This window comes from Mastacembelus armatus, chromosome 1, assembly GCF_900324485.2.
Source record: "Mastacembelus armatus chromosome 1, fMasArm1.2, whole genome shotgun sequence".
NCBI classification, from domain to species: Eukaryota; Metazoa; Chordata; class Actinopteri; order Synbranchiformes; family Mastacembelidae; genus Mastacembelus; species Mastacembelus armatus.
Genome location: NC_046633.1, coordinates 15,841,355 through 15,867,844, shown reverse-complemented (window position 1 = coordinate 15,867,844; position 26,490 = coordinate 15,841,355). Strand labels below are relative to the sequence as shown.

Below are 26,490 nucleotides of genomic sequence, written 5' to 3'. Positions count from 1 at the left end.
TGTACACTGAAAACGCTTATTCATTAGTAAGACAACAGTCAAACTGGCTGTGTAAAATGCCAATTTCAGTGCATTTTAAAGCTGTGCAACACTGTTAACCCTGACAAGCTCAATTAAAGATTTTGAGGAAACCAATTACCTTAAAAGTTTAAGTAGTGTATAAATCAAATAAATAAAATTGAGTTAATCTGGATTAAATGCCAAACAGGTTAGAAGTAATACAATTTATTTCAAAGCATTAAAGGCCCAAATATTCACAGTTTATGTATGTTGATTTAATATTTAAAATTTATGTTCAGAAAACTCTTTTTTAAACTAATAATTGAGTACTAATATATTAATTAACTATTTAAAATAACACATGTAACATCAGTACAGGACATTCTTGCATCTACTAACAAAACCTACAATTTCTTGCCCTAAAAAACTTTTATACCTTTTGCCAGAGCTGAATACTCCTTCACTTGGACAATAGGTTTGTAGATTAACTTTGGGGGCCAACCTAGATCACAATCATTTGCTGAACATTGAATGTTTGATGAGGTTTAAGTAGACCAGGTGCAGTTTATTGGGCCAGACAGGTTGTCAGTGTGTATGACTTGCTGATCTATGCTATTGCTGGGCTTTGCTGAAAAGGAGCCAATGTTGGGTCACATTTTTAAAGCTGTTCTTATTATGAATATTATGATAATAATAATAATAATATGAATATGAATATTGCTAGCTAATATTTGTAAGCACTGCTGCCATTTTGCTAGTGAGCCAATGATATGCTTAAAATAGAATTACTGAACATTAAAAGTCCATCCATCCATCCATCCATCCATTATATATACCCACTTATTCCTGTTTAGGGTCACAGGGATCTACTGGAGCTTATCCCAGCTGTCTTCAGGCGAAAGGCAGGGGTACACTGTGAGGCAACAGTGCTAACCACCCACCGACTGAACTGCCCTTGAACATCCGTCCATCCATTATCTATACTCACTTATTCCTAACTAGGGTCAAGGGGATCTGTTGGAGCCTGCCCTTGAACATTAAAAGTATAAAATGTAAAGTCAAAGAAAGTTACCAACCGTGTGACTCCTAAAAAAGTTAAAAACTCATTCCCCAAAATGAAAGGACGCTGACATGAGGCTGAGCATGAGGCTGATTACAAAGTACACCACATACTTAGTAGAAATAGTCCATATTAACTTATAACTTCATTGCCCCTAACAGGAAGATAAATGTACCCATGTTTGTTGCAGTAGTAAGCTAACTGCTGACCAGTTCAATCTCACTTCTTACAGCTGTTCATCAGGTTAGGACGGGGAAGGCACACCATTAAATCCTCCCCTCTTCCAGAAAAATGAAAAAGAAATCAAGTTTCAAAAATTACAATGTGAAAGTATCAAACATTAAAGACATTAAATCTAGGTAATACTGATATTGATTAATATAAACTGCTAAAATCAAAAGTCCATAGGCTATATGTCATAACAACACAACATGTCGAGCTTCATCTGATCAAACTGTCAAAGATCATCCAATTTGCCTGTGAACTAGTTCATTGGTACTATTGGTGTTTTGTGATTTTCTCATCAAAGCTTAATGTTGTAAATCTAGATTTGTTAACTATTCGTACTTATTTCTATAAAACAAATATAAAGATTTAAAATAAATCTAAAAAAAAACAACAAAATACAATTAACTAGTGTTCAATCGACAAAACCTGGTGCAAGGGTGAGTGTGAGGCTTTAAAATTCCAATGTCAGAAATCTGTAAAGGGTGAAACTGTAAATGTTACTGCATCTAAAACTGTAATATTTGATGACTCAAGTTTCACAGTCCCTGAATTGTGTCAAACTGGGGAAAGCAATTTATTTTTGTTTTTCCATCTCACTGAATTTAGCTTACACACTGCAGAGATTTAGTATTAGATTCATTCATAGACATACACACACTTGTACACACAACGCTGAGGACACTGTAGGGAGACACAAACATGCTGATGTGCTTGGTACCAGAGCAGCCGGGAGATGGACAGATGGACGAGTGCTCTTTTACAGCCTCTTTTTCTCCCTCTGTGTGTTTGTTTGTGTGTGACAATGTGTATGCACGTGCATGTGTGTGTGGTACAAAAATGCCCCATGCTTAGCATAAGAGTGCTGGTGCCAAAGTGGGCATCTGGTCTGTGGACCATCACAGGGGTAACACAGTGTGTGTGTGTGTGTGTGTGTGTGTGTGTAGGTAGAACCAGAGAAAGTAGCAGGTTTAGTAGCATTCACAACTTTAGAGAGAGACAGAGAAAAGAGGGTAAAGTGTTGGACTGTTCTCTCCACACACACACACACACAAACACACACACACTTACACTTACTTCTATCTTTGTGAGAACATTCACTGACATAATACATTCTCTAGACCTTACCCCTAGACTTTACCTTAACATTAACCTACCTTAACCTTCATACCGCCTTAAATATGGAGTCTGAAAAAATGAGGACTGACCAAAATGTCCTCACTCAGATAGAATTCTCACAATGATGGGACACACATACACACACACACACACACACACATTAACAAATTCCACATTTGTCTTTTTCACTTCAAATTTCACTCTAACCAGTGAAAACAACCAGCCTGTAAACTTTGAACCTTTGTGCTCAGCTTGCTTTTGAGCAAAGTGTTTTGGGTGGAATCACAGCTTTGGTGTCACTGGCCAAGTTTAGCCGGTGGTGTCATTCTTTATATTGTGTGAGTGAAAATAAAAGTGATCTGAGATAAGCAAAGGGAGCTGATCAGACTGCAGTCTGGAGGTAAGGTTTGGATTATCAGCAAACTGGTGCGTGTTAACGACTCTCTCTTTCCCATGAAATTGTTCCCATAAATGTCAGTATCTTTCTGGTTTTATGAGGCGGATGAATTCTCTTCAAGCAGACATGCGTGCAAACACACACAAACAGAACATAGGCAAGAAAAGCCACAAATATTCAAGCACAATCAAGTAAAAGCATAGATGCATCAAAGTTCAAATCCAAGTACAAATGTGAGCAAATATACACATAAAACCATAAATACAAGCAGCACTGCAGACATTCAAACACAAAGAGATGCAAATGCACACACATTGTCTTTCAGACAGTGAAAACACATGCTGCTGTAATTCACATTATCTACACAGCCTAAAAGCTGTTTTTTTCCAGCAGACTAGACTTAAATACCTTATTTCACTTGACTGCTACAGCGTTCATCTCCTGTTTGTATTATTATAATAGTAGACATTATTTTCAGTCCTTCCCACCATTATTAGCATCAAATCCTCAAGCAGGTGTTGTGTTCTGTAAAGTCACTATATTTTACCCATGGCAGTGATAGAACAAAACTGTTCTTGAATTTTAAAAGCCTTAAAGACCTAAATGTTTACTTCTAAATAACTGTAACATCATTTTGGATAGTCGATGTACAAACCTGGACAATCACAGAAGAGATCAGGGTTCACATCCTGGATTTAGACATGCAGAGAATACAGTACTATGCAAAGGTTTGAGGCAGTAATATACAGGGGATTCTTTTCATATAAATTACATAAATAGTATTTCATGTATAAGTAAATTTCATACAAAGTGCAGTAAAGGTAACAAAACCTAAATCTAACCAGTATTTGCAGCACTCCCTATTGGCCTCAAACCAACAGCAGTTCTTGTGTAGAGTGTCTTCTGTCTCCTCATGTGACCCCAGACTGACTGTAATTGCTGAGATTAGGGCTCTGTGGGGGTCAGGCCATCTTCTGCATGACTCTTGGTTCTTCTTACCTCTGAAAATAGTCAGAGTAGGTAGAGGTAGGCTCTTTATGGGCTTGTTGTCCTGCACAGTAAACCTGGGCTCGCTCAGACACCTGACTATTGTGTGATAAGAATCTAAAACATCTAAAGAGCCTAAAATGTCTGCACAGTGGAAGCTTAAACATAACTGATAAACCATTGATGTTTTAGCATGCTATAGTTGCTCATAGCCAATTTCCTACCGGAAGAGCCGATACTATAGAAAAACAATAGATCAATGGACATTTTTAGATGTGTTCAGCATAAACATTTCAGCAGTTTGACACGTATATTTCTTAATGTTTCCTTGTTATGTTGATAACAAAAATAATCTGGGTGGTGTTATGTTTCTTTCACAGCATAATGGCTAAGAAAACCCATACTGTGATCTGTAGTTACAGTTACAGTCAGGTGACAATGTAATAAAATGATAATGTGATGTAGGACATAATTTGGTAGATGGTTCTACAAAGAAACTGTGACTTTATAAGATATTAGAATTGTTCTATAACCTTAACCATGTGTTTATTACTGTAGCCAAAATGGCAAAACTCCTCTAACCATAACAAAATACTCTGTGTATTTTATCTCAAACTATGATCTTTCTATAAACCTAGCCAAATCTATATTTTTTTATGCAGTGGCATACTCCTGCTGCTGTTGGGAAGCTGATTCAGAAAGTGCTCCTATAGATCGTATCATAATAAGCAGACATTGTTTCTAGGAGGGAGTGTTGGATTTGTATTAAGTCAAACTACTGTTTCTAGAGTCAAATTGAGCTCTTATGCTCAATTAATGTGATGTTTTGTTGTGGTAAGGCATATCTCGTTATATCTTACATTTATTTATCACTAAAAATATATTTTTCATAATCATCCTACCGGCATCAGTGGTTTGTCAGCATACAGCTACTTCCCTGTCTCCTTTATTACTGTATGTCAGTGAACTGCACTGTCACTGTAGGCTGCTCTCAGAAGCTGCATGGTGAACTTTCAGCTGGCTGTCACCTACACTGTCTGCAGTGTTCACCATTAACCACCAGAGTGCAGGCTGGTCCCATAGATCTAATGAAACTAGTTTCTCTTCATGTCCTCTTGTCATTTTTACCTAACATTGCACTGGAGCCTTTAGTTTACCAACACTTATTGCTAGATACTCATGTGGTCCTGTGTGTGACAACATGACATATTTGTGATGTTGCAGCTAATTTCTGAAAACAGTGGTCGGGTGGTTGCCACGGTGACCCATTTCCATGACAACAATGTAACCTGAGCTGTCAGTCAGGTAGGGCAGGTAACCACGACATGTGAATAATTTAGGCAGCAGGTGTGTTTGAGGAGGGAGGGCCTAAGGGCGTGAAGAAAGACAGAGACAAAAGAAGAACATTTAAATGAAAAGCAAGTGATAAAGCTGGACGCTGAGAAACTAATCAATGACTCTGTGAGATAAAAACACAAAGGAAACCAAGCTGGAAGAAGGAATGGAGAGTCAGGCCATGGAGGCCAACGTGGACGAGGATGATGGGACGTTCACTAATATCTCTCTGGCAGATGACGCAGGTAAAGCCTTAAGGGACGCTTCAGCAATAGATTTTCAGTTAGCTAGTTTCATGTGTACACAACAAGAAGTAGCAGTTCCTCTTGTCTGCAGCTTATAGGAGAGATTTAGAACTTAAAGTCATGTTAGACTGAATCTCTCAAGACCAAGGCAGGGACTTTACACATTTCAAATTTATTTACCTTCAATTTGTTGTGTTTTACATGTCCAATTTGATGCCATAGATATTAGATAACTATGCTTATTAATATGCTTATTGTTTGTGGATTTTAATATTGTACTCACTATTGGGGTGGAAAGTGAACATTTGTATAAAGTCTAAACTGTAAAATGATTTTTTTTTTTTTACTGATTTCATTGAACAGTGCTTGGTTTTTTCTGTTGCAACATGACTGTTGAATCAGGTGTTATGGGTATGACTGAACAAAGGTCAATGAGGGTGAAGCAAACAGCTTGTAAGCGGTTATGTGGGTGTGTTGTGCTGTGACAGGACTGAGGAGTGGCTCCTAACAAAGCTGCATCGCTTTGTCTTTAGTATTCAGTGAATATCAAGCAGACATTTCTAAACACACACACACACACAATAATTGTCCTTTAACTAAAATTGAGGATGAGCACTGAACTAGATCTTATGAAATCATGATTTAGGAATAGGCTATTTCTAAATCTCCCCTGTTTGAACTGTATCCAGCAACATTTACAGGGTGTGTTAAAATTAGCACATACATAGGCCTTTTTGAGTCTTGTCTGAGACATAGATATATATAAACCTACTATCAGTAAAACTATTGAAGTGTCACAAAACACTTTGATGATAATATGCATGACTTTGGGATTTATAAGCAGAGAAAGACAATAACTATAACCATCATTTATTTTTGGAGACTGCAACAGATTTTTTTTCTTTAGGAAAATGGACCATGTGAGCTAAGTTTAAAATAGTCCAGTCTGGGGACCCTGAGAGTCTGGGCTTTTGTAAATTTCACAGTGGAAAATATAATACCTGCAGCGGAAATGTCTGTGGGCAGTTTAGGACGAGAAATTGCCACATTTTTGCTGAATCACATTTAATTTGTACTACTAAAGCAATACCAAATAACATTTTAAAGAAGAAAGAAAAACAATAATTTCATAAGCAATCGCTCAATTTCATGCACTTGATGGTTTTGCCTATACAGCTTTCCTTGGTCTGGTCTGTCCACTAGCTTTTGAGTGTTAATGTCAGCTAGCTACTTTAGATAGTTGAGATGAGATAAGATGAGATGAACGTTATTAATCCCTGAAGGGAAGTTCAGGTAGTCTTGCAGTTACAGTAACTGCAGCTGCTTCTCTGCTCCATCAGGCTGTTGTGAAGGCGATGATCAGTGTATTCCAGGATGGCCTCTACTTTTATTGTTTAGATGTTGAGAAGACATGGAGGCTGAACTGCCTGGTCATAGAAGGCTGTTAGCTGAAGGAGCAGTGTCCCTGGGTTTTTGCTAAAGAGCAAGCAGCATGCCTGGACTGCTCAGAGCCAGACAGTGCAGAGGCCACACGACACCATACTCACATACAACATTCATGTATGCATATTTACACGTCCAGCAAGCACTCCATACATGCACAAAGACACATGATCAGACAAAAAGCTAGTGTTTGAGGCACACGCACGCACATACGCACACAAGCTTGCTGACATTCTTGGTCACGATTTCTTTGCCAACTGCTGCTATACTGTCTACATATGTGCATGATTTGCTACCAGCAGCAACACTGTGTGTGTGTGTGTGTGTGTGTGTGTTGGGGGGTGGGGGATTATTCCTCATAGGAAAGTCTTGAGGAAATGAATGAAAGTCAAAGTGATGTAACCAAAACTCTGTATGTGTGTACCTGTTTATTTATGTATCTATGTATAATGTCAGTAGGCCCCCCTTTTTACGTGCGGTGGTCGTGATGACGGATGTTGATGCGTGGTGACGTCACCGCTATCGTCGCTGGGCACCTCCGCTAAACGGAGAAGACGTTTCTTGCTGTAGGTGAGTTCGATCACTAACATGATTAGCTAAATTTGACAAATATAATAACAGGATATGTTATTTTGGCCAATACAAAACGCTGAGTAGCAAAATCTCAGCCAGTCGAAGCTAAAGCTAGTTAGCAGTGGCGGCTAATTTATAACCGTTAGCGGGACGCACGGTAAATGTGACGTTAACTTGTCGGTAACGTTAGGTCGTTGCTAAATACGGTCTGTACAGCACGGAAGAGTTTCCGTCACTTCTGGTGAAATAATAACGTCGCATTTGGTTTTAAAAGATTTGTGTTGCTGTCCCGTGCGGTTGTGTAGCCAGCCACAAAGCTAGTTAGCTACGTGGCATAGCTAATGTACAAGCGTCAATTGTCGGACACGTCTGCGTGGGTTTTTGCTTTTGCCTGTTTCAGCTGATCAACCCACGGGGGTGTCCTGGATGTGGTAAGTTCAGTATTGTGGTACAGTTTAATCAGGGACCAGCAGTCTGAACCATGTACGTTGTCGCACCGACGAGAGAGTCAACATGATGAACAGGGAGGAGCCGTAATAAACAAAGGTGTAATTTCACGCGTGTATTCGTGGATACAGTGGGGATATAGACCGGGGTGTTGGAAATACACCGTGTAAGCACATCTAAAGAAGTGCTGGCTCCTGGTATATAGGTCGACAGTCGGCGGCATCTCCACATCATCTCACAGCCTGGGTGGGGTGACTGCTCCCACTCACTGGCAGGGATAACCCAGAGAGACTCTTGTTTACCCAGCTGCCATGTTTATGACCACTGAAACCAAACATTAACACGGATCACAGAAATAACACATTATGTATAGAAGCTGACTGACTAAGATGATGGCAAGATGTGTTAGGAAGTGAGTGCCCAACCATCATAACTATACAGCTGCCTGGGGGAACCTGGAAGCCTCATTATTTGGATCTTCGTCTGTTATATCCTGTTTTCAGCAGTTTTTGAGCTCAGTTTCTGTCCTTTATCTGTTTCAGTGGACAGCGGATCTGCAGCCCTGCATACTAAACAGGAGAGCGAGCTTCTCATCATGAACTGCGACATAGATGGTACGTTTGCTTCCATGTAACTGAGAAATCGTTTGTGTGCAAGAGCTGCGTTGTGTGATCAGGATAAATGAATGTATGTATGTAAGTAGCGTCACTGTTTGTGTTGATATCAGGAGACAGGGAGAATCAGGCGGATATGGAGGACAAGACAAAGTTGATAAATCAAGTTTTGGAACTTCAGCACACGCTGGAAGGTAACACCCATGTCACTTGCATGTATCACTTTGTTTTTACAGGTTTTGTTTTCGTATATTGTCACATTTGAAGACTTTTAACTCACAGAAACCCATACTCAGAAAATAAACAAACTTAAATGAACCCACCCTCCTTTTGCATATACATCCTTGTCTTGTTCTAATACAAACACTAAAAACCCACTAAAACATGTTTTTCATGCTATTTTAAACATTTATATTGATGTTGCTGTCTCGATATTTCTTGTATGCTCTCACTCTATTGCTTCTTCACACACATACATTTAACATTCACATAGACTTTTACTCCATCTTTGAATGACACCTTTCACTCGTGATGTCTAGCGTAGTTGTTCAACACACCATACAAAGTTCTGCTTTCCTAGTATAACCTGTGGAAAACCCAGGGGAAGGAAAGATCATTTGGCTTTGATGAACTGTTTCATCTTCCTTTTCTTATTTGTGTTCAAGATCTGTCAGCACGGGTGGATGCAGTGAAGGAGGAGAACCTCAAGTTAAAGTCTGAGAACCAGGTCCTCGGTCAGTACATCGAGAACCTCATGTCAGCATCTAGTGTCTTCCAGACAACCGACACCAAGAGCAAACGGAAGTGAGCTACCCTTGAGGGGAAAAAAGCAAAACAAAACATAAAAACCCTGACGTCCCAGGCAAGTGGCTAGGAGAGGAAAGCCGGTGTGGAGACATGGAGAGGAGTTTGTTCTCAGCAGACCTGGGTGTTTTCTGTAACCGTTTGAGCTTGTTTACCTCAGTCAAATCTAAGAGTTTCATCGAAAACATAAACTGACTTCCACCCATTCAGTTGTCTCAGAAATAGATGCATTTAATGTTAGTGTGGTGCAGGTCTGTTTTGCAGCAGTTTCCTCTCCATGCTACAGATCACCCTTTAACCGCCAACAGCAGTTAAGAGTTTTTGTACCTTGAGATTCTTCTAAATACTTTCCATCAATGTGCTATCTGTACAATAATTCTTAGGTCTGTTTTATCTGCTTGTTGATCCATTTGAAGACAATTCTGGCTTTACTGTGGTTTTCACAGCTTTGTTACACACTGTTAGTGTCTCAAACAGACCTGTAAGTGGGCTAAATCTAACCGTAAATATCGCAATCATGAACCTGATGTTCATCACTGGTTTATTTGACAGTTTATTTTTGTAAAATATTTTCTATATCAGCTGGATCTGAGTTTTTGGTAGGTCTTGGGTGTCACCCTGTATATGGATTGCATGGCTGTAATTCTCTACTTGAAAGCTGGCAAACTGGACTTATAATGAAAAAGAAAAAGCAATGTATTTAGGTGGCATGTAGGAAAAAATTACCTTATATGTTTTTTTTTTTCAACAGTTTAGCATATCTAATGAAATGTCATTAAATTAATAATGAATTGCAGTGTGTGAAGCCATTGAGAACTTTTTAACGATACCTGGTAGATACATATAGGTACCATAGAGAGCTCAGCACTAATATTAGGGAAAAGCACAGAAACAAAAGGTTGTGTTAACTAGCACAGCATAAAAATGTAGTTCTTAATTAGCATCAGTAATGAGTTTTTTGCAAGTGGTTGCTTTTTATATCGCAATGTTCTTTCTGTACTTAAAAGTATTTGCAACCTTTAAACCAAGTTTATCAGGTCATTAATGAGTGCTGTGGCCCAATATCTGATGTAAGACCGATGTGTGTATTCCAAATACCTGTCCATATTTTGTGTCCTTATTCTGTAAAAGTGTTGGGAGGAAGGTCTGAACAGAGCAAATGACAAGCAAGGGCTGAGACAGGAACACGAGGAGGCAAGAAAAAGATGTTTCCCTTTAGCTGCACCAACAAAAGCAGTAAAGAGGCTCTGAGTGCTATTGATCCACTCAGTCAGGCGTGGAATACATGGCTTGCTGGAGGATGGGTTTGACTGTAAAATGTGCTGATGGCCTGACTTCACCAGAGTGGAGGGTGTGTCCTCCAAAACCTCTGCTTCCTCAATAAAACAATAAGGGATAAGAATGACAGACAAATAGCAAGTTTTAATTTCCTTAAAACCAAACTGTTCTGTACAATGTCTAGAAAGCAGAAATATGGTGGTGTTTGAAAGAAAGAAGCTGCTAATATTTCATGATTTAAAATATATATGCTGTAGTTCATTGAGTTTATTTTGGTACTTTTAAACAGTTGTACAGTAGAGTATCATTGATTTTTCTTGCATGCTGAATATGCCTGACCTACATGTACCCTGACACCTTCTTGTCTTCTGCATAGGAAAACTGCACATTTGCCTTTAAACATTTTTAATAAAATCTAAAATTGCTTCATTGGATCTTTCATTACCAACAGGTCAGATTTGTAACGGAAGAGTAAGCATAATCCAATTCAAAAATGATTGTGTCTCATTTGATAAGGCCTTTGACAAAATATGTTTTGTATTAAATAGTTTTATTTGTAAGAGCAATGTACATTTTGCAAACAAATGTAAACAGGGTATCTGCCAATATTTGGCAAGAACATGAACTACAAAAGCTTGAGACAATAATATAAAACAAAAAATAAATTAGGATCATCTTCCCCAGACAACAATCTAGGATTCAAACTCCAGCCAGTCTAGATATTGTGGGGAAGCACTGCAGTGTACTGACTTTGAGACATGTTTTCACAGGTTTACTGTTCAGCCGTTTGCTGCAATTCATAAATTGATTTAAGTAATTTATTAACTTGATAGCCAAGGTGTTCACCTAGTTATGCATTTTAGCATTTTTTTTCCAGTTCGAACACACAAACTCAGAAAAAGCACATCAGGAATGCATCCTTCAGGAAAACTGCATCAAGTCAATCAAACACTTTACATGTTTATTCATACTGGCATAAAACATTTCAAACAAAACCAATAAATAGGGTTATCAACGCTAAATCTTGAATTGCTATAACTTAGTAGAAAACACAAAAGTAACTGATACTCCTTACAAACTAGCTAAAATCTAAACAGAACACCCATTTTTGAAGAGGTAAGCTTAAACCTAAGCTGAGCATTTCAGCTGAAATGCTGACACACATCTCAAACAGCCTTTCTTTTCAGCCTGGCGTCCTCTCCGCCTGGCCTGTTCTTAAAACCCCAACAATTTCAAACTAGGAAGGAACTCTATCAAACTGTGTCCTTGAACATGTTCTTTAAAATAAAGGACACAAGAATAACTTCTGAGATGCAGTCCCTATGATAAGCTGTAAAATGGAACGAAGTGGAGCCGACAGCAGTGCGGATGCTCTCTGCTGCCTTTGTTCTCAGAGGAGATGGTCTGGCAGATCTATGATAGAGGATATTCAGAAGAGGACTGACAGCAGAGATGACTAAACAGGAACAGGGTGGAAGAGGCCGTGTATGACTGACGGGCATTTTGACAGCAATGGCTTATAGAGGGGGAGAAGAATAAAAGATGCAGGGAAGCTCAGGATGGAGGTGGGAAAACAGCTAAATGCACAAAATCTCCAGAAAATTCATTTGATAGCTGAACGAGCAGACAAGAAGGGGAGAGATGAGACAAGATGAGGGATAATACAGGATGTGGTCTGGGGAGACTGCAGACCTGTGATGGGTGTAGCTGAACGATGGGGCAGCTAGGGTGACTGCAGGCTGCCAGTTAGTTTGGAGGAATTACATGCTGCTCCACTCAGATGGGGGAACAGCAGAGAAGGCCTTTTCACCTCCTCCCCATCGGGGGGAGAAAGGAGATAGTCGGCGTGGGGGTGGCCTCTTCAGTCTTTCCGTACCCTCCGCTTTCTCACAGCTTGTTTGTGGCTCTCTTTGGCAACATCTCCTCCCTCCTTTGGCTGCAGACCAGAATTTGAATGAAATAAAGAGAAAGAAAAAGGCAAATGTAATGGATAAGAAATAAAACACTACACATTATCACAATGTGAACAAAAGCATACATACAGCCCCATCTTGCAATGCCTGCAAATGTTATGAAATCAAATGACATTTTTAATAGACCTTTTAAATGCCAAATGGAATGAAATACACATTTGTTCTTAAAAGTGCAGTCACTGAAAAAGTATGCAACCACTAGGTCAAGGACATGAAGTAGGCTAAACAAGGAGATGAGTGATCCTGCTCAGTGTATTGTCTGCAGGCCACTAGGAACATAACCAGGAGTGTGTGGATATGAATGAATAACAATGTGTGATCTCATGGGTCTAATAGTGCTTTATACCTTGCAACGGAACACCACCAAACACTTAACATTTCAGCAACCTGTTAAACACAATGTATTGCTTGCATTTTTTTTATTTTCACAGGTTTAAAGTTTTGAGTACAGGTCATATAAATCACACTTGGGGGCAAATGCATCTTTAAAACAAGATTTTCAAGAGTCTTAAAATCTGCACTGTGTAAAGTCTAACACAGTACCAAGCCACAGCAGAAAGTTGGAATACAAGAGTACAAATGCCCCTTTGAGGTTTTTGCTATAGTTTAGTGGCATCATTAGTGCCTGTGACTTTAAAAAGACCCACAGACCCTGGCCAGTTTACCTATATGAGGCCACACTATTTCATTTTTCTCATGTCACAAGAACATGTTGCCACAGTACACGGCAAGAGATTATCAACAAGCTGTGAGCTTTGTGGCCGATGTCCTAAATTTGCATGTGGCTACCAATTCACACTTTTGGGCCAAAAGACAGGCAGAGTGATTTCTAGTAGCTCCTGTGATTTTGTTTTTTCATTACTTAATTAAACAGGTGAGCAAAGAAATTTGTGAAGGATCTTAAACACACATTTTTTTTTAATTGAAAAGTATTTTCATTTTACATTTAGTTCATTAAATTTAAACTGTTAAACTAAAACATCACATACTATCCTAAGCAGGATGGATAATGAACAATGCGTAACACTCAGCTCATCCTGCTGCACAGATAAGAATAACCCAAAGCATTACTGACCTCATCTTCTAATGTTCTCTCAGGAGCTTTGCTTTCCTCTTCTTCTCCCTCCTCCTCCTCTTCACCACTCCCTTGTAGAATGTCTCCTCCTGCATCAGCACCATCCTCCTCTTCAGCTTCTTCTGTTGCTGTTTAAAGAGTAAGCGTAACGATGGTGAGGAATAAGAAATACTACAACAAAGTAGCAATAGTAGTTCAACACTGAAGACAAGACTGTATAACCTGCTACTGGTGCACCTTCCGTGGCCTCCGCTGCTTTGTCTTCCTCATCTGCTGCTGCTGGTTCCTCTTCTTCCTCCTCCTCATCTTCCTCTTCATTAGCCTGTGGAACATCCACCTTCTTGTGTACATAGTCATTCTCTGATTTCTTAGACACAAACAAGAGATGGAGTGCCAGTCAGGTTCAGAAGGACTGGTGGTGGTATATATCAGATATGACCAGTGACGTACAGTTAAAAACTGCAGGTTTATTGTACCTTTGGCCAGCAGAAGAGCACAGCCAGCCCCAGGGGCAAGCCTACTGTCAGGATGTAGATCACCCAAAGCCACGGCCGCTCCTCTGCTGCCATCATCAGCTGAGCAAAAATCCCTGGCTGGTGTATTGGAGGGATTAGGAGACACAAGAGAGCAGAGAACACAGGCCAACAGTGACCATTTGTTAGCCTTTCCTTCACAGAAACTGACAGCCCTGTTGTAAATTAAATGCACTTAAAGGCGATGTAAGTGTGTAAAGGTGCTGTTCTAGGTTCCTGTTGCTCTTACAGCTCATCACACTGACCTCGTTGGCACTAGCTACCAGTTTCTTCAGCCCCCAGCTGTCAGACGCCCAGCGGTCGGCCACCTCCTTGTGAGAGGTGATAATGAAGTTGTCAAAGTAGATATCTGAGGTCATGGACCACAGCTCCAAGCCCAGGGCCTTGAAAGGTGTCATCCTGAAAGGTTGCAGGTCCTCAAAATACTCTGGGTTATCGATCTTACGAGGCTTCCAGACTCCCTTGGGAGAAGACAGTGGAAGGGGAAGAAACGATCACAAGAAAAATAGCCTGATATGTTTTGGACTGCAGCTGAACTGGACACCTTAGAGATGCTGTACAGTATATAATGTCATTATTTACTCTTAAACAAAAAAATACAAGCAGAGAAACTGATTATTACAATGTAAAAGATAACATCTGCACCTGCAGTATCAGCTTCAGCATATACATCCATATAGATCAGATTTTCCTGGACCCATGTACAAATAAATAACTAAAGCTTTCCACAGATGCCAAAATTAGCTGTTACCTGATAGTTGGGGTTGTCTACCAGAGGGGCTTTCCACTTGCCCTTGTAATTTGGGTTGTTCATCATAGGACGTTTCCATTCCCCACAACCAGGGGCGGTCTCACAGGCTGGGTTAGGAATCTGAGGGGCTTCCCATTCTCCATCCATCTCCTCATCCCTGCACACACAAGGGAGGTATGTCATTTCTTAGTCTAAACACTATCATCTTTCAAAGCCAATTCTGGCTTTGTATAGGTAAAACTGTTCTGGACAAGTTTTTTTGTTTTTTTTTTACCAGTCTTCAGGTTTGTCAGCGTTGGGGTCAGGGACAAACTCTGGTTCATCATCCAGCCAGCCCTCAGGCTTCATAGCATCAGGGTCCTCAATCTTAGCAGGTGCATCCTCATCCCTAAAAACACAACAATATCTGTTATTTACCAAGTCACCACAGACTTTACATTTAAACACAAATCAGCAACAAAGTCTGTTCAGTCTACTAGTGTGGCTTGTCACCAGGCATCGGGCTTCACAGCCTCTGGGTCAGGAATCTTTGCCCTCTCGTCCCAGTCTTCAGGCTTGGAGTCATGTGGGTCATCTATCTCTTTGGGAGGGTTGACTGGAGGGACCACATCATGCAGCAGGTTTCCACGGCTCACACTAGACTGGTCGATGAACATCTCATAAGTGTTGTCTGGGTTCAGAACTGAACATGCAGAATACATGTGTGAACTAAAACTCACAGAAATGTATGCACAATCATGTAAAATGGAAGGTACATTCATTTTAATACTTTTGTAAGACATTAAACACAGACAAAACAATTTTCCTTTCTAAACTGTCCTCATACCCAGAGTGTAGAGGTGAGTCTTCTTGTCTGTGTAGAACTTCTTGAGATCGACATCGGCCCTCTTGGCGTGCTTCTCCTCCATGTCTTTGTTCAGAGGATTCTGGTGGCGGAAGATCAAGTGCAGTTTGTAGTCCTCACCACATTTGTCCGGTCCAAACATGATGGTGTAAGGTGTCCGGTCATGGAATTGCTCCTACAGTGCAGAACAGAAGGACAGACTTATACACCAAATCTTTAGTGGTTTTAGGTTCAACCTGGACAGATTATTATCCAGTTCTACCGCACATACACAAGTCAGGAGAAATGTTTCTGAAAGATTTTGATTCTCTTTCCAACAATACAGAGCTAATGCCCGTCCCATCATTTGGCCCACATGTACTGTTCCTGCAGCACACAAGTACAATTTTACTGTTTATATCAAAATGCTACACGTTAGAAATGGAGTACAGCAGAATGATGATTTATATACCAACCAGATTGAGACTGCCAGTGTCTGAAAGCAGTTTGATGTATGCTCCACCACAGTCAATACCATCCTGGAAATTCACCTCATATCTACAACCAGAAAACCAAACAATTCAGCAGGAATTGAGCATATATATATATATATATATAATATATATAATATATATATATATATATATATTACCTCTACAATAAATTTAAATAGTTACAAAAAAAATTATGTAAACTCACTGTATGACTAAAGGTTCATCCTGGAAGACAAAAGGTTTGTTCAGCATTGCAGCAATGGCATGGTGTTTGGCTCTGGACTTGAGCACCAGGCCCTTGTCTCCTGGAACCTTGTTCTCCTTCAGCTGCTCCACAGCCCACTTCCCTAGAGCGGGAGAGGAGAGAAGAACAGACATTCAACAAACCTGTGTTTCATTTCCACCGTCAGGGCTATCACTGCTATGGGTTATGACAATATTTTTCTTAACAGCTTAAATGCTGGGGTGTGTGGTTGCAGACACTCTGCTTGAGACAGCTTGAGTGCAGTCAACAGAACATTGTAAATACTGTTAGTGTCTCTATCTGAGGTGCCATGACCTCATTTCTCAGCAATTGTGCTGCCAAGTAAAGTGTTATTATAACCAACAGGAATATAAAAAAAGACCTGTGCTTATAAACGTTTTTTGCATCATACACAAAATCTGAGCATACACCAGGTCTAGAATATCACAGGGGGGAAAACAGTAACAAACCATCATATTTGGCAATGTCATCATCTGCATCCCCTTTCACAGTCTTTGACAGCTGCCATCTGTGAAGATCCACATCAGGAAAAACACTTAGCTTCATTACAAGGAAAGATAAAACCACTCCAGCCACCGATTCTGTACGTCAGTATCATTGGAGGTTCATGTATCGATCTTATGATATATGCATCAAATATTTACGTTGCATTTTTTAGCAGCACTTGCTGGTTAATTTCTCAGAGAATACCTGCCCAGCGTTCCATCATCAAACGTCTCAGCGAAGTAGACATCTCCAGTGGGAACTGGAGTCTTGTATGTGACCTGGGAATAAAATTTTAAAATTTCAGACATACCCTTTTCTCATAAAAAAAAACAAACAAACAGTGTATTCCAACAGTATCTAAGGTCTGATGCACTTAAATCTGCTCTTTACTTTTTAAAAACCTTTACTTGATGTATGACCCACTCCTGACCTGGAAGGAGACATCTGCATCTGTTCCAGCCTGGTCAGACTTCCCACTTGCTGTGCCCTTGCTGTCTGTCTCAGAGTGATTTTCATCTGTAACTGTTGCCTCATCCTCCTCTTCTGCCATCAGAACCTTTAATTCCTCATCATCCAAGCCCATCTCTTCATCGTCTGAAACATCAGCATCCAGCTCCTTGTCTTCAGCTGTCACCAGTGCCACAGCCAGGGAGGATAAGAGCAGCACACACCACAGCCAACCCCTGTCCAGCTTCATCTGTAGGGGAGGGGGAAAGGGAGGAGGTGGTGGTCATGACAGAGGAGTATGAGATAAGGAATGACCAATGGAGTGAAGAGGGTATGGTATGAGACAGTGAGGGAGGGGGATGGGAAGACGAAGCAGGTGTGAGTGAGACAGATGTTATTTATGGAAAGAGCAATGAGGTGTGTGTGGGGGGTGGGGCATTGGTGATAGAAATAGACAATACAAATGCATAAAAGAATGGAGGAATGAGAGGGTGGTGGGTGTGACAAAAACACAGAAGTGATGTAGGTTACATTAGTACAGTGTTACCTGATGTGGGCGGGGCCTGTGTCTTCAGATCACATCAATATCTCATGATTTTAGCAATATTTACTTAAGGAGAAGATACCAGAATACATATAGACATATACATCTTTACTAACCATAATTTGCAGCACTACATGCACAGATTATGATCCTTGTGTGCAACTAGCATACACATGAAAGATTGTTAATGGTATAATTCATATGTTGCACAGCTACAATGGCTTCCTATTGATCAGGTCACACCAGCTCACCTTAGTTGTGAGCAACAGAAAAACAAGTGTGTCACTGAAGAGACCACAGCAGCAAACTGTCCTCAATACTCATTCCTACACTGGTGTTCTGTTTGTTAACATCAGAGTGCAGGAGGATCAAAAGGATTCAGAGGAACATAAGAATGAGGTGATGAATGGGGAGCACTATTGCCAGGTAGCATAACTTACTGTGACAGTTTTCATTTATTTGCACTTATGTTACAAAGGCAAGCAATGTAATAGTTTGGAAGACATTTTGGTGAAATATATGGCTAATATATATCCACATACCCATATATAATATATATTAAAAAAATGTGTATGTTAGAAAAATCCAGACCTTAATGCAATTGTCAAAATCAACCTAGAGTGCCTAAAAACTAAAAGGATCCTTTTAAACTGCACAGAATGAAGGCAAGCTATTAAGTGGTGGTGAGTCATCAATGAATGGTGGTTCTCAACCAGCAACCCTACAAGTCCCAAATGAATATTCAGTTCTTTCAATTCAAACCAGTGGTTATTTGAGTTCTGCTCCTGTGACACTGCTCTTGATGAAAGTCCCAGCTGCTTTGACATGAAGCAGGACTTTCACCGTTACTTTACGCAGGAATGACAACCATATGTGTAGTGTATGTCAGGGAGAGTGGGCTGAGTGGATGGAGGTGGACCAATTCAATTTCCTTTGAAGCGTCAGCCCTCCGACTTGATTCAGTTAACGATATGGCCCAAGATAGACATTACACACTGCCACAAGCTAGCTATAAAAATAAACCTTCACTATTGTGTGAGAGGCGTTAACAACCAAACGCTCACATCTAAGAAGAACAGGTCATAGGGCAGAGCTGAGGAGATAACATGGCTGCCACCAAACACTGCACCGTCCAAACTCCTGTAGATGGACGGCTCTGGCTGCAGCACCTGCTGCTAGCTCATGTTAGCACGGGGCGCCAACCAACAGCAAACGTTAGCATAACAGAGGAGCAGCTAGCAGAGGTGTGGGGCTACAGGAACCCACTTATTAAGCATTACCTTGAGCTTAAACCTTACACCACAAAAACTAACTATAGAATAATAAAACAGGTAACCGTCCTGCTGAACAGCAGAAATGAATAGACAGTAATAGTAATAGACAGCCAGCTAAATTAGCAGTGATGTCGTATAGGCAGAGATGGAGAGAATGAATGAGCGCACACTAACAAACCTTGCGCTTTTTTGAAATTGCTGAAAAATGTCCCAGATAAAAGCTGTAACCCCGCCTTGAAAAAAACACAAGCAGTATCTTGTCGTTTCAGTCTGCCGGAAGTATCAGCAAAGTGCCCCGTGTGCGACTGGAAAAACAGGCTGCTCAGCTGGAGACAGACCGGAGGCGACAGCTCGGCCCGGATAACGGTTAATGAGTGGAAGCGCCAAGCGAGTCCGTGAAAATGAGCATGCGCACATTGCTAGCGGGAATGGTGCCTTCACGTGGCACCGAAATGTGAAAGAAAGTGAAAGAAAACCGGAGCGAGCGTTGATGCTGGTGAAATGGTTGGAAAAAGATAAAACAATATATATATATATATATATATATATATATACCTTATTTAGGATTTGCCTGGTTAAATAAAGATTTAATAAATGAATTAGCTAAAAAAATAACTGTAGATTGTACAGCAACACTGAACCGTATATTGTTCCATTTCGTTAGTGCTCCAACAAAGGCCTCTTTGAATGAGCGAAATGTCAACATTCTTTCAAAATACAGTAAAGTTTTAAATTACGAGCCTACAATAAGAAAGTAAAGGCACCAAGCAAGATTTCAAAGTAAACGCGTACGATTAGTAAACTCCAATAAAACTGCGGCGCCGACACAATACCAACAAATATCTGGTTCGCTATAAGAAAAACAAAGTAGGCTGAAAGTACTGCCGTTTAAAATAATAATAAATATAATAAAGACAATTTTAAAAAAAAGTCCACAGCTTTTACTGAGGCATGTCTAATGCATTTCCGGGGCAGAGTTCAGAAAGTGGTGATGGTGGTCACGTGTGCGGGAGCAATGGCCTTGTGAAAGTGAATGAAATGATTAGAATATAACCGGAGTTACACAATGAAAGACACACCGTTATCCAACTGTGAGCGGGACTTCTTGCTAAAAGCCATCGAGGAGAAAAAGGTGGGCTGGTACCTCTGCGCGGTCCATGTTTCTATTTTTACCTAACACCAACACTGATGCTTTCATCTGAGACCCATTATGAAAACGAAGTTATACAGAAACTGACCTGTCTTTCCTGCAGCGCCTGGATGGACGGCAGACCTATGACTACAGAAAGATAAAGATCACATTTGGGTCTGATTATGGATGCTGCTTTGTGGATCTGGGAAAAACCAGGTGATGTTTTGAAAGTCTGCTTTCTCCCTGTTTGTTTGCTTTGTAAACAAGTAGACATTAAATAATATTTGCAGACTACGTATAAACTATTGCTTACAATCACTACAGGGTCATGGCTCAAGTGTCCTGTGAGCTGGTGGCTCCTAAAGAGAACCGACCAAACGAGGGAATCATGTTCTTTAACATAGAGCTGTCACCCATGGCCTCACCAGCCTTTGAACAAAGCAGGTGAAAAAGATTAAGTGCATTTACTACACCAAAAAGATGTATGCCTCTGACTCTTTCTGTTCGCTGATACCATCTTTGTCACACTTTAAATTTTTGCTTTTGATTTGTTTTTGATGAGGGACGTATTAGACATGCACTGTGTCTCTTTTAGTTAAGCTGTGCAAAGACTGTATATGACTGCTGTTCTTTTTTTCTCCAGACAGTCTGAATTGTCAGTGAAGCTGAACAGACAGCTGGAGAGGTGCTTGAGGAACTCCAAGTGTATTGATACAGAGTCCCTGTGTGTGGTGTCTGGAGAGAAGGTAAGACACACTCTTGCACACAGAAGAGAAAATTAACCTTATCCAATTTGATAAAGATGATGATGTGAGTGTGTGTGTGTGTTGAGGTGTGGCAGATCAGAGTGGATGTTCACATGCTGAATCATGATGGGAACCTGATGGATGCTGCCAGCATAGCCGCTATCACTGCTCTGTGCCACTTCAGACGGCCAGATGTTGCCATTCAGGGAGAGGAAGTCACAGTGGTGAGTCAGCAACAGCAGGTGCCGTTTACTGGGAGATGTCAAAACACCATCATTATTTTTACATTTATTTAGGTCGCGCTTACAGTGGAACTTTGTTGGTGTGATAAACATTATCTTTCTCTACCTTGTGTAAATCTCTATTTATTCTTTTGCTCCATTAGTACAGTCCAGAGGAGAGAGACACTATTCCTCTGAGTATCTACCACATGCCAATCAGCGTCAGCTTCTCCTTCTTCCAGCAAGGGTAAGGCCTGAGTTGAATAGAAGAGCATCATAAACGTATGACCTACTCAATTTTCTCTCTGCTGCCACTCTGTGCCACACCTGGCCAGTAGAGAAAAGATCTGAGTTGAGAAAGTTGTTAGTACACCCATCAGACTCACCTTCCGTTAACACTATGCATTCAATGCAACAAGCTTAGGTTAGCTAAGTGGTGTGTGTGGTACACAGGATGCACTGTAGACACTGTTTGTCCCAAGTTTCACCTTCTAGGCTGCTAACAGGCTGTGTGTTGGAGGAGGTTGTTGGGTTTGTTAAATAGTCCAAAAAAGGAATATCTGCTGATATTAGGCACAGTTAAAAAATAGCATATCCTGTTGTTTTTTTGTTGTGTGTATGTGAAAACAAATCTCCCATCAGTCAGAGATAAAGGGATTAGAGCAGTGTGAAAGATTAAATTATCACATTATCAGAGTTTCATATATTTAGAAACAAAGCTAAAATGAATTTAAGCAAAGTTTGCGAGTAGTGTAAAATACACACAACTATATTACCATTACTATAAAATCAAAATCATTTTTTCACAATGTATTTGTTTTTTTCAATATTGGAATACAGGAACTAAAGGTGTAGTGTAGTGGCTGTGATGTAAAGATTCAAACTATAAAACTGAAGGGATAGACAGCTCTTGTCAGTCACGTTCATATTTCACCTTATACACACTGTCTCAGTAAGTAACACATTACATGTTGCTCACCTGTATTAAGATAAGATGAACCTTTCTTTATCCAGTAGGGGAAGAGAAATACAGTAGCAGCTGTACTTTAAGCAAAATAACAATAAAGGTATATACAATAATAATCTAATAAAAAAAAAAAAAATATGAGGAGTTGTCTTCTGTGAGCAGTGCTGGTTGTACAGTCAGCAGGAAAGAAGCTAACATCCTGTTTCCCACCACCTGCACTGGGTCTAGGAAGCTTTCCAGTACAGAGCTAGCCCTCTTGATTAGTATTAAGATGAATATGGTCCCTTGTCACTCCTACTCTTCTTCCTTCACAGGACCTATCTGCTGGTGGACCCCTGTGAGCTGGAGGAGCGTGTGATGGACGGCTTGCTGATGATCGCCATGAACAAACACAGGGAAATCTGCTCCATCCAGTCCAGTGGAGGCATCATGCTGCTTAAAGAGCAGGTGAATGGACTCTATATTACTACTGTACTGTCTTTGCATTAATAACAGTCATGAAGATCAATTATGGTCAAGCTGACATTGCTTACTTAATTTTAGTGCATTAAAATATCAGGTTCATCGCAGTGCCAGTGTAATGATCTAATAAGAAACAGTGTATGTGGCTGAAGTTTTAAAAAAAATAATTTTTTTTCACATATTTGATTGTTTCAAAGGTTATGAGATGCAGTAAAATAGCCAGTGTCAAAGTGTCTGAAATCACAGAGCTCATCAGCAAAGCCCTGCAGAATGACAAGAAAGCCAGGTTAGCATCACACATAATTTAATACCAAAGTGTTAAACTTGGGGTGTCCTGGTGTCATCGTCATAACATATATAAGAGTCTGTATTTTAAAAATTTCCAGGAAGGCAGGCGGTAAGTGTGGCTATGCAGAGTCCATGCCGCAGGAGCGAATCACAGCACTGAAAATGGACGAGACACCAGTGGAGATGACAGATGTGTCAGAAAGAGCCAATGACGTCGTCCAGAAAGCCAAGGCCCCACCTCAGATGTATCCTAAAGTGAGCCAGGATAACACCCACATCAGACAAGAAAATGTACCTTCCTTTTTATACTGTTTCATATTGTCTCCACTGCTCCTTAACGATACATTCCAGGGTACCATCCCCAGTGGTACCTGTCCCAGGTGTGGGTCAGGTAGGGCAGGGGCTGAAGAACAGCTGGGGCCTGGAGGAGGAGGATGAAGAGCAGGAGGAGGAAGAAGACAGTAGTGGTGTAGAACAGGCGAAAAGAGCAACAAAGATGGAAGAGGAACACCATGTAAAGGAGGAGAGCAGAGGTTATAAATGGTTTATATATCTTTTTTTTTGTCTTTTTTTTTTAATAATGTAAAAAGTTCTCTAGGTAAGAACACACAACAGTAAAAATAGAACACGAAGTAACATAGATGCAATAGGAATTTAACACTCATATGTGTTATGTACATTAGGTAATAAAAAGATTATTCTGTAAGCATGTCTAGTTTTAAATAACTTGAAAATATAAATGGGTTTTACTTTACAGCTGCTGTGGTTGAGATATCTGACAGTGAAGAGGAAGAGGTGGTCATACTTCATCCAGAGACACCAGACAAAACTCCCAAGTAAGTGCACCACCTGTCTTTTCTATACAGAGGTGATTGCTGTTGATGATTGAGGGGGTATGCCACTTTATACTAAGATTATCAGTTTTTATTACATTTATTTATTTTTTCTTTCAGAAATACAAGACCTGTTTCTCACCAGAAGAGGGCAGAAAAGTCCAAGAAAAAGCAGAAAAAGTGAAAGCAGGATCCATTTGAACTCATTGCAGTCAAGGGTCTGTTGCTACAACATTGCCAGAAACGTCCTCCTGATAAAGACAAACCCAGCTTAAAGTTCCTATCTGCATCAGCATAGAAAATATTGTCAGTCACTGTTTAGCAGACTTTTACATTTCAGTGAAAAATGAATAAATGTCTGTAAGTTTGAGTAAAGGAATCCCTTTTATCAGAAAATGTTGTGTATATATGCAGAGATTGCTTTTTTCTGTGTAGTGTGCCCGGTTACAAAAAACACCACTATTAGCTTGAATGACAACTATTATTCTGAAGTCTTCATATATAAAAAAAATTCACCACTAAACTTCAAGAAACATGATAGTTAAACTGAAAACACCACCCGTACCATCAGAATGATTTCTGAAGATAAAATATTCACCAACTTGTAGTTTGGCTTTTGACAGCCTGGTGACCCTAACTAGGAATAAGTGGGTATACATGATACATGGATGGTATTTTGGAGTTATATTTCACTATCCCCCAGTACAACACCATATAAACAAAGTGAAGGGAAAAAAAAAAACAGTAGGTTCCACCGAGATTTGAACTCGGATCGCTGGATTCAGAGTCCAGAGTGCTAACCATTACACCATGGAACCACACCTAGTATCTACCCTCATAGTAAAATTAATATAGAGTAGTTCATATTTTGCTATTGCTATTTAACTTACGTTGATTATCGTAAGGACACAGCAATTGTGGCTGTAGTCTTCCATCGTTAGCCACGTTAACGTCGATCTAGCTAACGGCTAAAGGCTTACAAAAAGCCAACACTGCTAACTAGCGTAAACCAAAAAAATTTGGCATTTGGCCCGTACGGGGATCGAACCCGCGACCTTGGCGTTATTAGCACCACGCTCTAACCAACTGAGCTAACCGGCCTTAACATGCAGGGAATCCTCCTCTACTAAAATAGGAGTCAGAAAGTAGACTTCAGATTTTTATATTTACTCTAGACTGCTGGAATTTCCATTTGGGGACGAATAAAGTTTATCTGTCTAGTTAAAATATTACGTCAGAATCAGAATCATCAACCACCAAAGCCAGATCACGTAACGTTCTGGAACCGAAAACACTTTGATCTGAGGACTGTAAAAGCACCAAGGCAACTCCAACTTTTAATCGGCTGAATTTATTGGCTGCTTATTTGACTTATTGCCGAGGAATCACAAGGTTTCGAACCGTGGGAGATGACACAAGTGTTTTGTCGGCATGAAAAAAGACAGGTCCTGTTCACGGATAAACGCCCTTCGCTTGAGTTTAAGAGAACCAAAAGCTGAGAAGGTGTCCGACAAGGACAAACGCGCTGCAACGGCCAAAACACCTGCAAAAGAGAAACGTTGCAAAAATAAAAAAACCTGCACCTTCCTCTTTTACAGGTGTTTTTGTTCTTGCAGCGTTTCTCTTTGGCAGGTGTTTTCGTTGTTGCAGCGTTTTTTTTTGCAGCGTTTCTCTTTTGTAGAGTTTCTCTTTTGTAGCGTTTCTCTTTTGCAGGTGTTTTTGTTGTTGAAGCGTTTTTCTTTTGCAGCGTTTTTCTTTTGCAGGTGATTTCGTTGTTGAAGCGTTTTTCTTTTGCAGCGTTTTTCTTTTGCAGCGTTTCTCTTTTGCAGGTGTTTTCGTTGTTGCAGCGTTTCTCTTTTGCAGCTTTTCTCATTTGTAGCATTTTTCTTTTGCAGCGTTTCTCTTTTGCAGGTGATTTCATTGTTGCAGAATTTCTCGTTTGTAGCGTTTTTTTGCAGCGTTTCTCTTTTGTAGAGTTTCTCTTTTGCAGGTGTTTTCGTTGTTGCAGCGTTTCTCTTTTGCAGGTGATTTCATTGTTGCAGCGTTTCTCTATTGTAGCGTTTCTCTTTTGCACCGTTTCTCTTTTGCAGGTGATTTCGTTGTTGAAGCGTTTTTCTTTTGCAGCGTTTTTCTTTTGCAGGTGATTTCGTTGTTGAAGCGTTTTTCTTTTGCAGCGTTTCTCTTTTGCAGGTGTTTTCATGGTAGCGGCGTTTGTCTTTTGCAGGTGTTTTCATTCTTGCAGCGTTTTTCTTTTGCAGCTTTTCTCTTTTGTAGCATTTTTCTTTTGCAGCTTTTCTCTTTTGTAGCATTTCTCTTTTGCAGGTGATTTCGTTGTTGAAGCGTTTTTCTTTTGCAGCGTTTCTCTTTTGTAGTGTCTTTTTTTGCAGCGTTTCTCTTTTGCAGGTGATTTCATTGTTGCAGCATTTTTCTTTTGCAGCGTTTCACTTTTGCACCGTTTCTCTTTTGCAGGTGATTTCGTTGTTGAAGCGTTTTTCTTTTGCAGCGTTTCTCTTTTGCAGGTGTTTTCATGGTTGCGGCGTTTGTCTTTTGCAGGTGTTTTCATTCTTGCAGCGTTTTTCTTTTGCAGCTTTTCTCTTTTGTAGCATTTTTCTTTTGCAGCTTTTCTCTTTTGTAGCATTTCTCTTTTGC

General features: G+C 40.2%; 3 protein-coding genes and 2 non-coding genes across 8 annotated transcripts; 2 read left to right on the top strand and 3 right to left on the bottom strand.

The window, feature by feature from the left end:
- Positions 1-5,182: 5,182 nt before the first annotated feature.
- On the top strand, positions 5,183-10,953 carry scoca (short coiled-coil protein a). 4 transcript variants are annotated; one of them, XM_026303021.2, is made up of 5 exons: positions 5,351-5,368; positions 7,268-7,377; positions 8,374-8,445; positions 8,559-8,639; positions 9,111-10,953. In XM_026303021.2, exons 3-5 carry the CDS (start codon positions 8,427-8,429, stop codon positions 9,251-9,253), a joined length of 243 nt encoding a protein of 80 aa, XP_026158806.1. In that variant the 5' UTR covers positions 5,351-5,368; positions 7,268-7,377; positions 8,374-8,426; the 3' UTR covers positions 9,254-10,953. The 4 variants fall into 4 exon arrangements, with proteins under 4 accessions (XP_026158804.1, XP_026158803.1, XP_026158806.1 ...); XM_026303019.1 differs by lacking the exon at positions 7,268-7,377 and having other exon boundaries at positions 5,183-5,368; positions 8,562-8,639; XM_026303018.1 differs by lacking the exon at positions 7,268-7,377 and having other exon boundaries at positions 5,185-5,368.
- Positions 10,954-12,388: 1,435 nt separating this feature from the next.
- On the bottom strand, positions 12,389-17,624 carry clgn (calmegin). Its single transcript, XM_026303016.1, has 14 exons — positions 17,358-17,624; positions 17,132-17,205; positions 16,891-16,949; positions 16,382-16,523; positions 16,159-16,240; positions 15,686-15,878; positions 15,352-15,541; positions 15,134-15,247; positions 14,860-15,016; positions 14,354-14,569; positions 14,052-14,168; positions 13,798-13,942; positions 13,576-13,703; positions 12,389-12,463 (listed from the first exon to the last, which is right to left on the bottom strand). The coding sequence occupies exons 1-14, from the start codon at positions 17,622-17,624 to the stop codon at positions 12,389-12,391; spliced, it is 1,959 nt and encodes a 652-aa protein (XP_026158801.1).
- A 2,548-nt stretch (positions 17,625-20,172) lies between these two features.
- On the top strand, positions 20,173-24,216 carry exosc9 (exosome component 9). Its single transcript, XM_026303499.2, has 12 exons — positions 20,173-20,324; positions 20,446-20,540; positions 20,649-20,768; positions 20,968-21,070; positions 21,157-21,294; positions 21,456-21,538; positions 22,573-22,705; positions 22,918-23,006; positions 23,107-23,253; positions 23,360-23,541; positions 23,766-23,844; positions 23,962-24,216. The coding sequence occupies exons 1-12, from the start codon at positions 20,259-20,261 to the stop codon at positions 24,023-24,025; spliced, it is 1,299 nt and encodes a 432-aa protein (XP_026159284.1). The 5' UTR covers positions 20,173-20,258; the 3' UTR covers positions 24,026-24,216.
- Positions 24,217-24,587: 371 nt separating this feature from the next.
- trnaq-cug (transfer RNA glutamine (anticodon CUG)) lies at positions 24,588-24,659 on the bottom strand. Its single transcript has one exon. It is a non-coding gene; the product is annotated as a tRNA-Gln (tRNA).
- Positions 24,660-24,868: 209 nt separating this feature from the next.
- trnai-aau (transfer RNA isoleucine (anticodon AAU)) lies at positions 24,869-24,942 on the bottom strand. Its single transcript has one exon. It is a non-coding gene; the product is annotated as a tRNA-Ile (tRNA).
- Between the last annotated feature and the right edge of the window lie 1,548 nt (positions 24,943-26,490).

Bases quoted from the DNA above. Each gene is read 5' to 3' on its own strand.
- scoca (XM_026303018.1), top strand. From the start codon at position 5,290: ATGGAGAGTCAGGCCATGGAGGCCAACGTGGACGAGGATGATGGGACG. The intron at 5,369-8,373 runs GTAAAGCCTTAA...TATCTGTTTCAG, and splicing joins CTCTCTGGCAGATGACGCAG to TGGACAGCGGATCTGCAGCC. The intron at 8,640-9,110 runs GTAACACCCATG...TTTGTGTTCAAG, and splicing joins ACTTCAGCACACGCTGGAAG to ATCTGTCAGCACGGGTGGAT.
- clgn (XM_026303016.1), bottom strand. From the start codon at position 17,624: ATGAAGCTGGACAGGGGTTGGCTGTGGTGTGTGCTGCTCTTATCCTCC. The intron at 15,879-16,158 runs GTTGGTATATAA...TCTGCACTGTAG, and splicing joins ACACTGGCAGTCTCAATCTG to GAGCAATTCCATGACCGGAC. The intron at 14,169-14,353 runs GTCAGTGTGATG...CCAATACACCAG, and splicing joins TGGTAGCTAGTGCCAACGAG to CCAGGGATTTTTGCTCAGCT.
- exosc9 (XM_026303499.2), top strand. From the start codon at position 20,259: ATGAAAGACACACCGTTATCCAACTGTGAGCGGGACTTCTTGCTAAAA. The intron at 20,769-20,967 runs GTGAAAAAGATT...TTTTTTCTCCAG, and splicing joins CCAGCCTTTGAACAAAGCAG to ACAGTCTGAATTGTCAGTGA. The intron at 23,007-23,106 runs GTTAGCATCACA...AAAAATTTCCAG, and splicing joins CAGAATGACAAGAAAGCCAG to GAAGGCAGGCGGTAAGTGTG.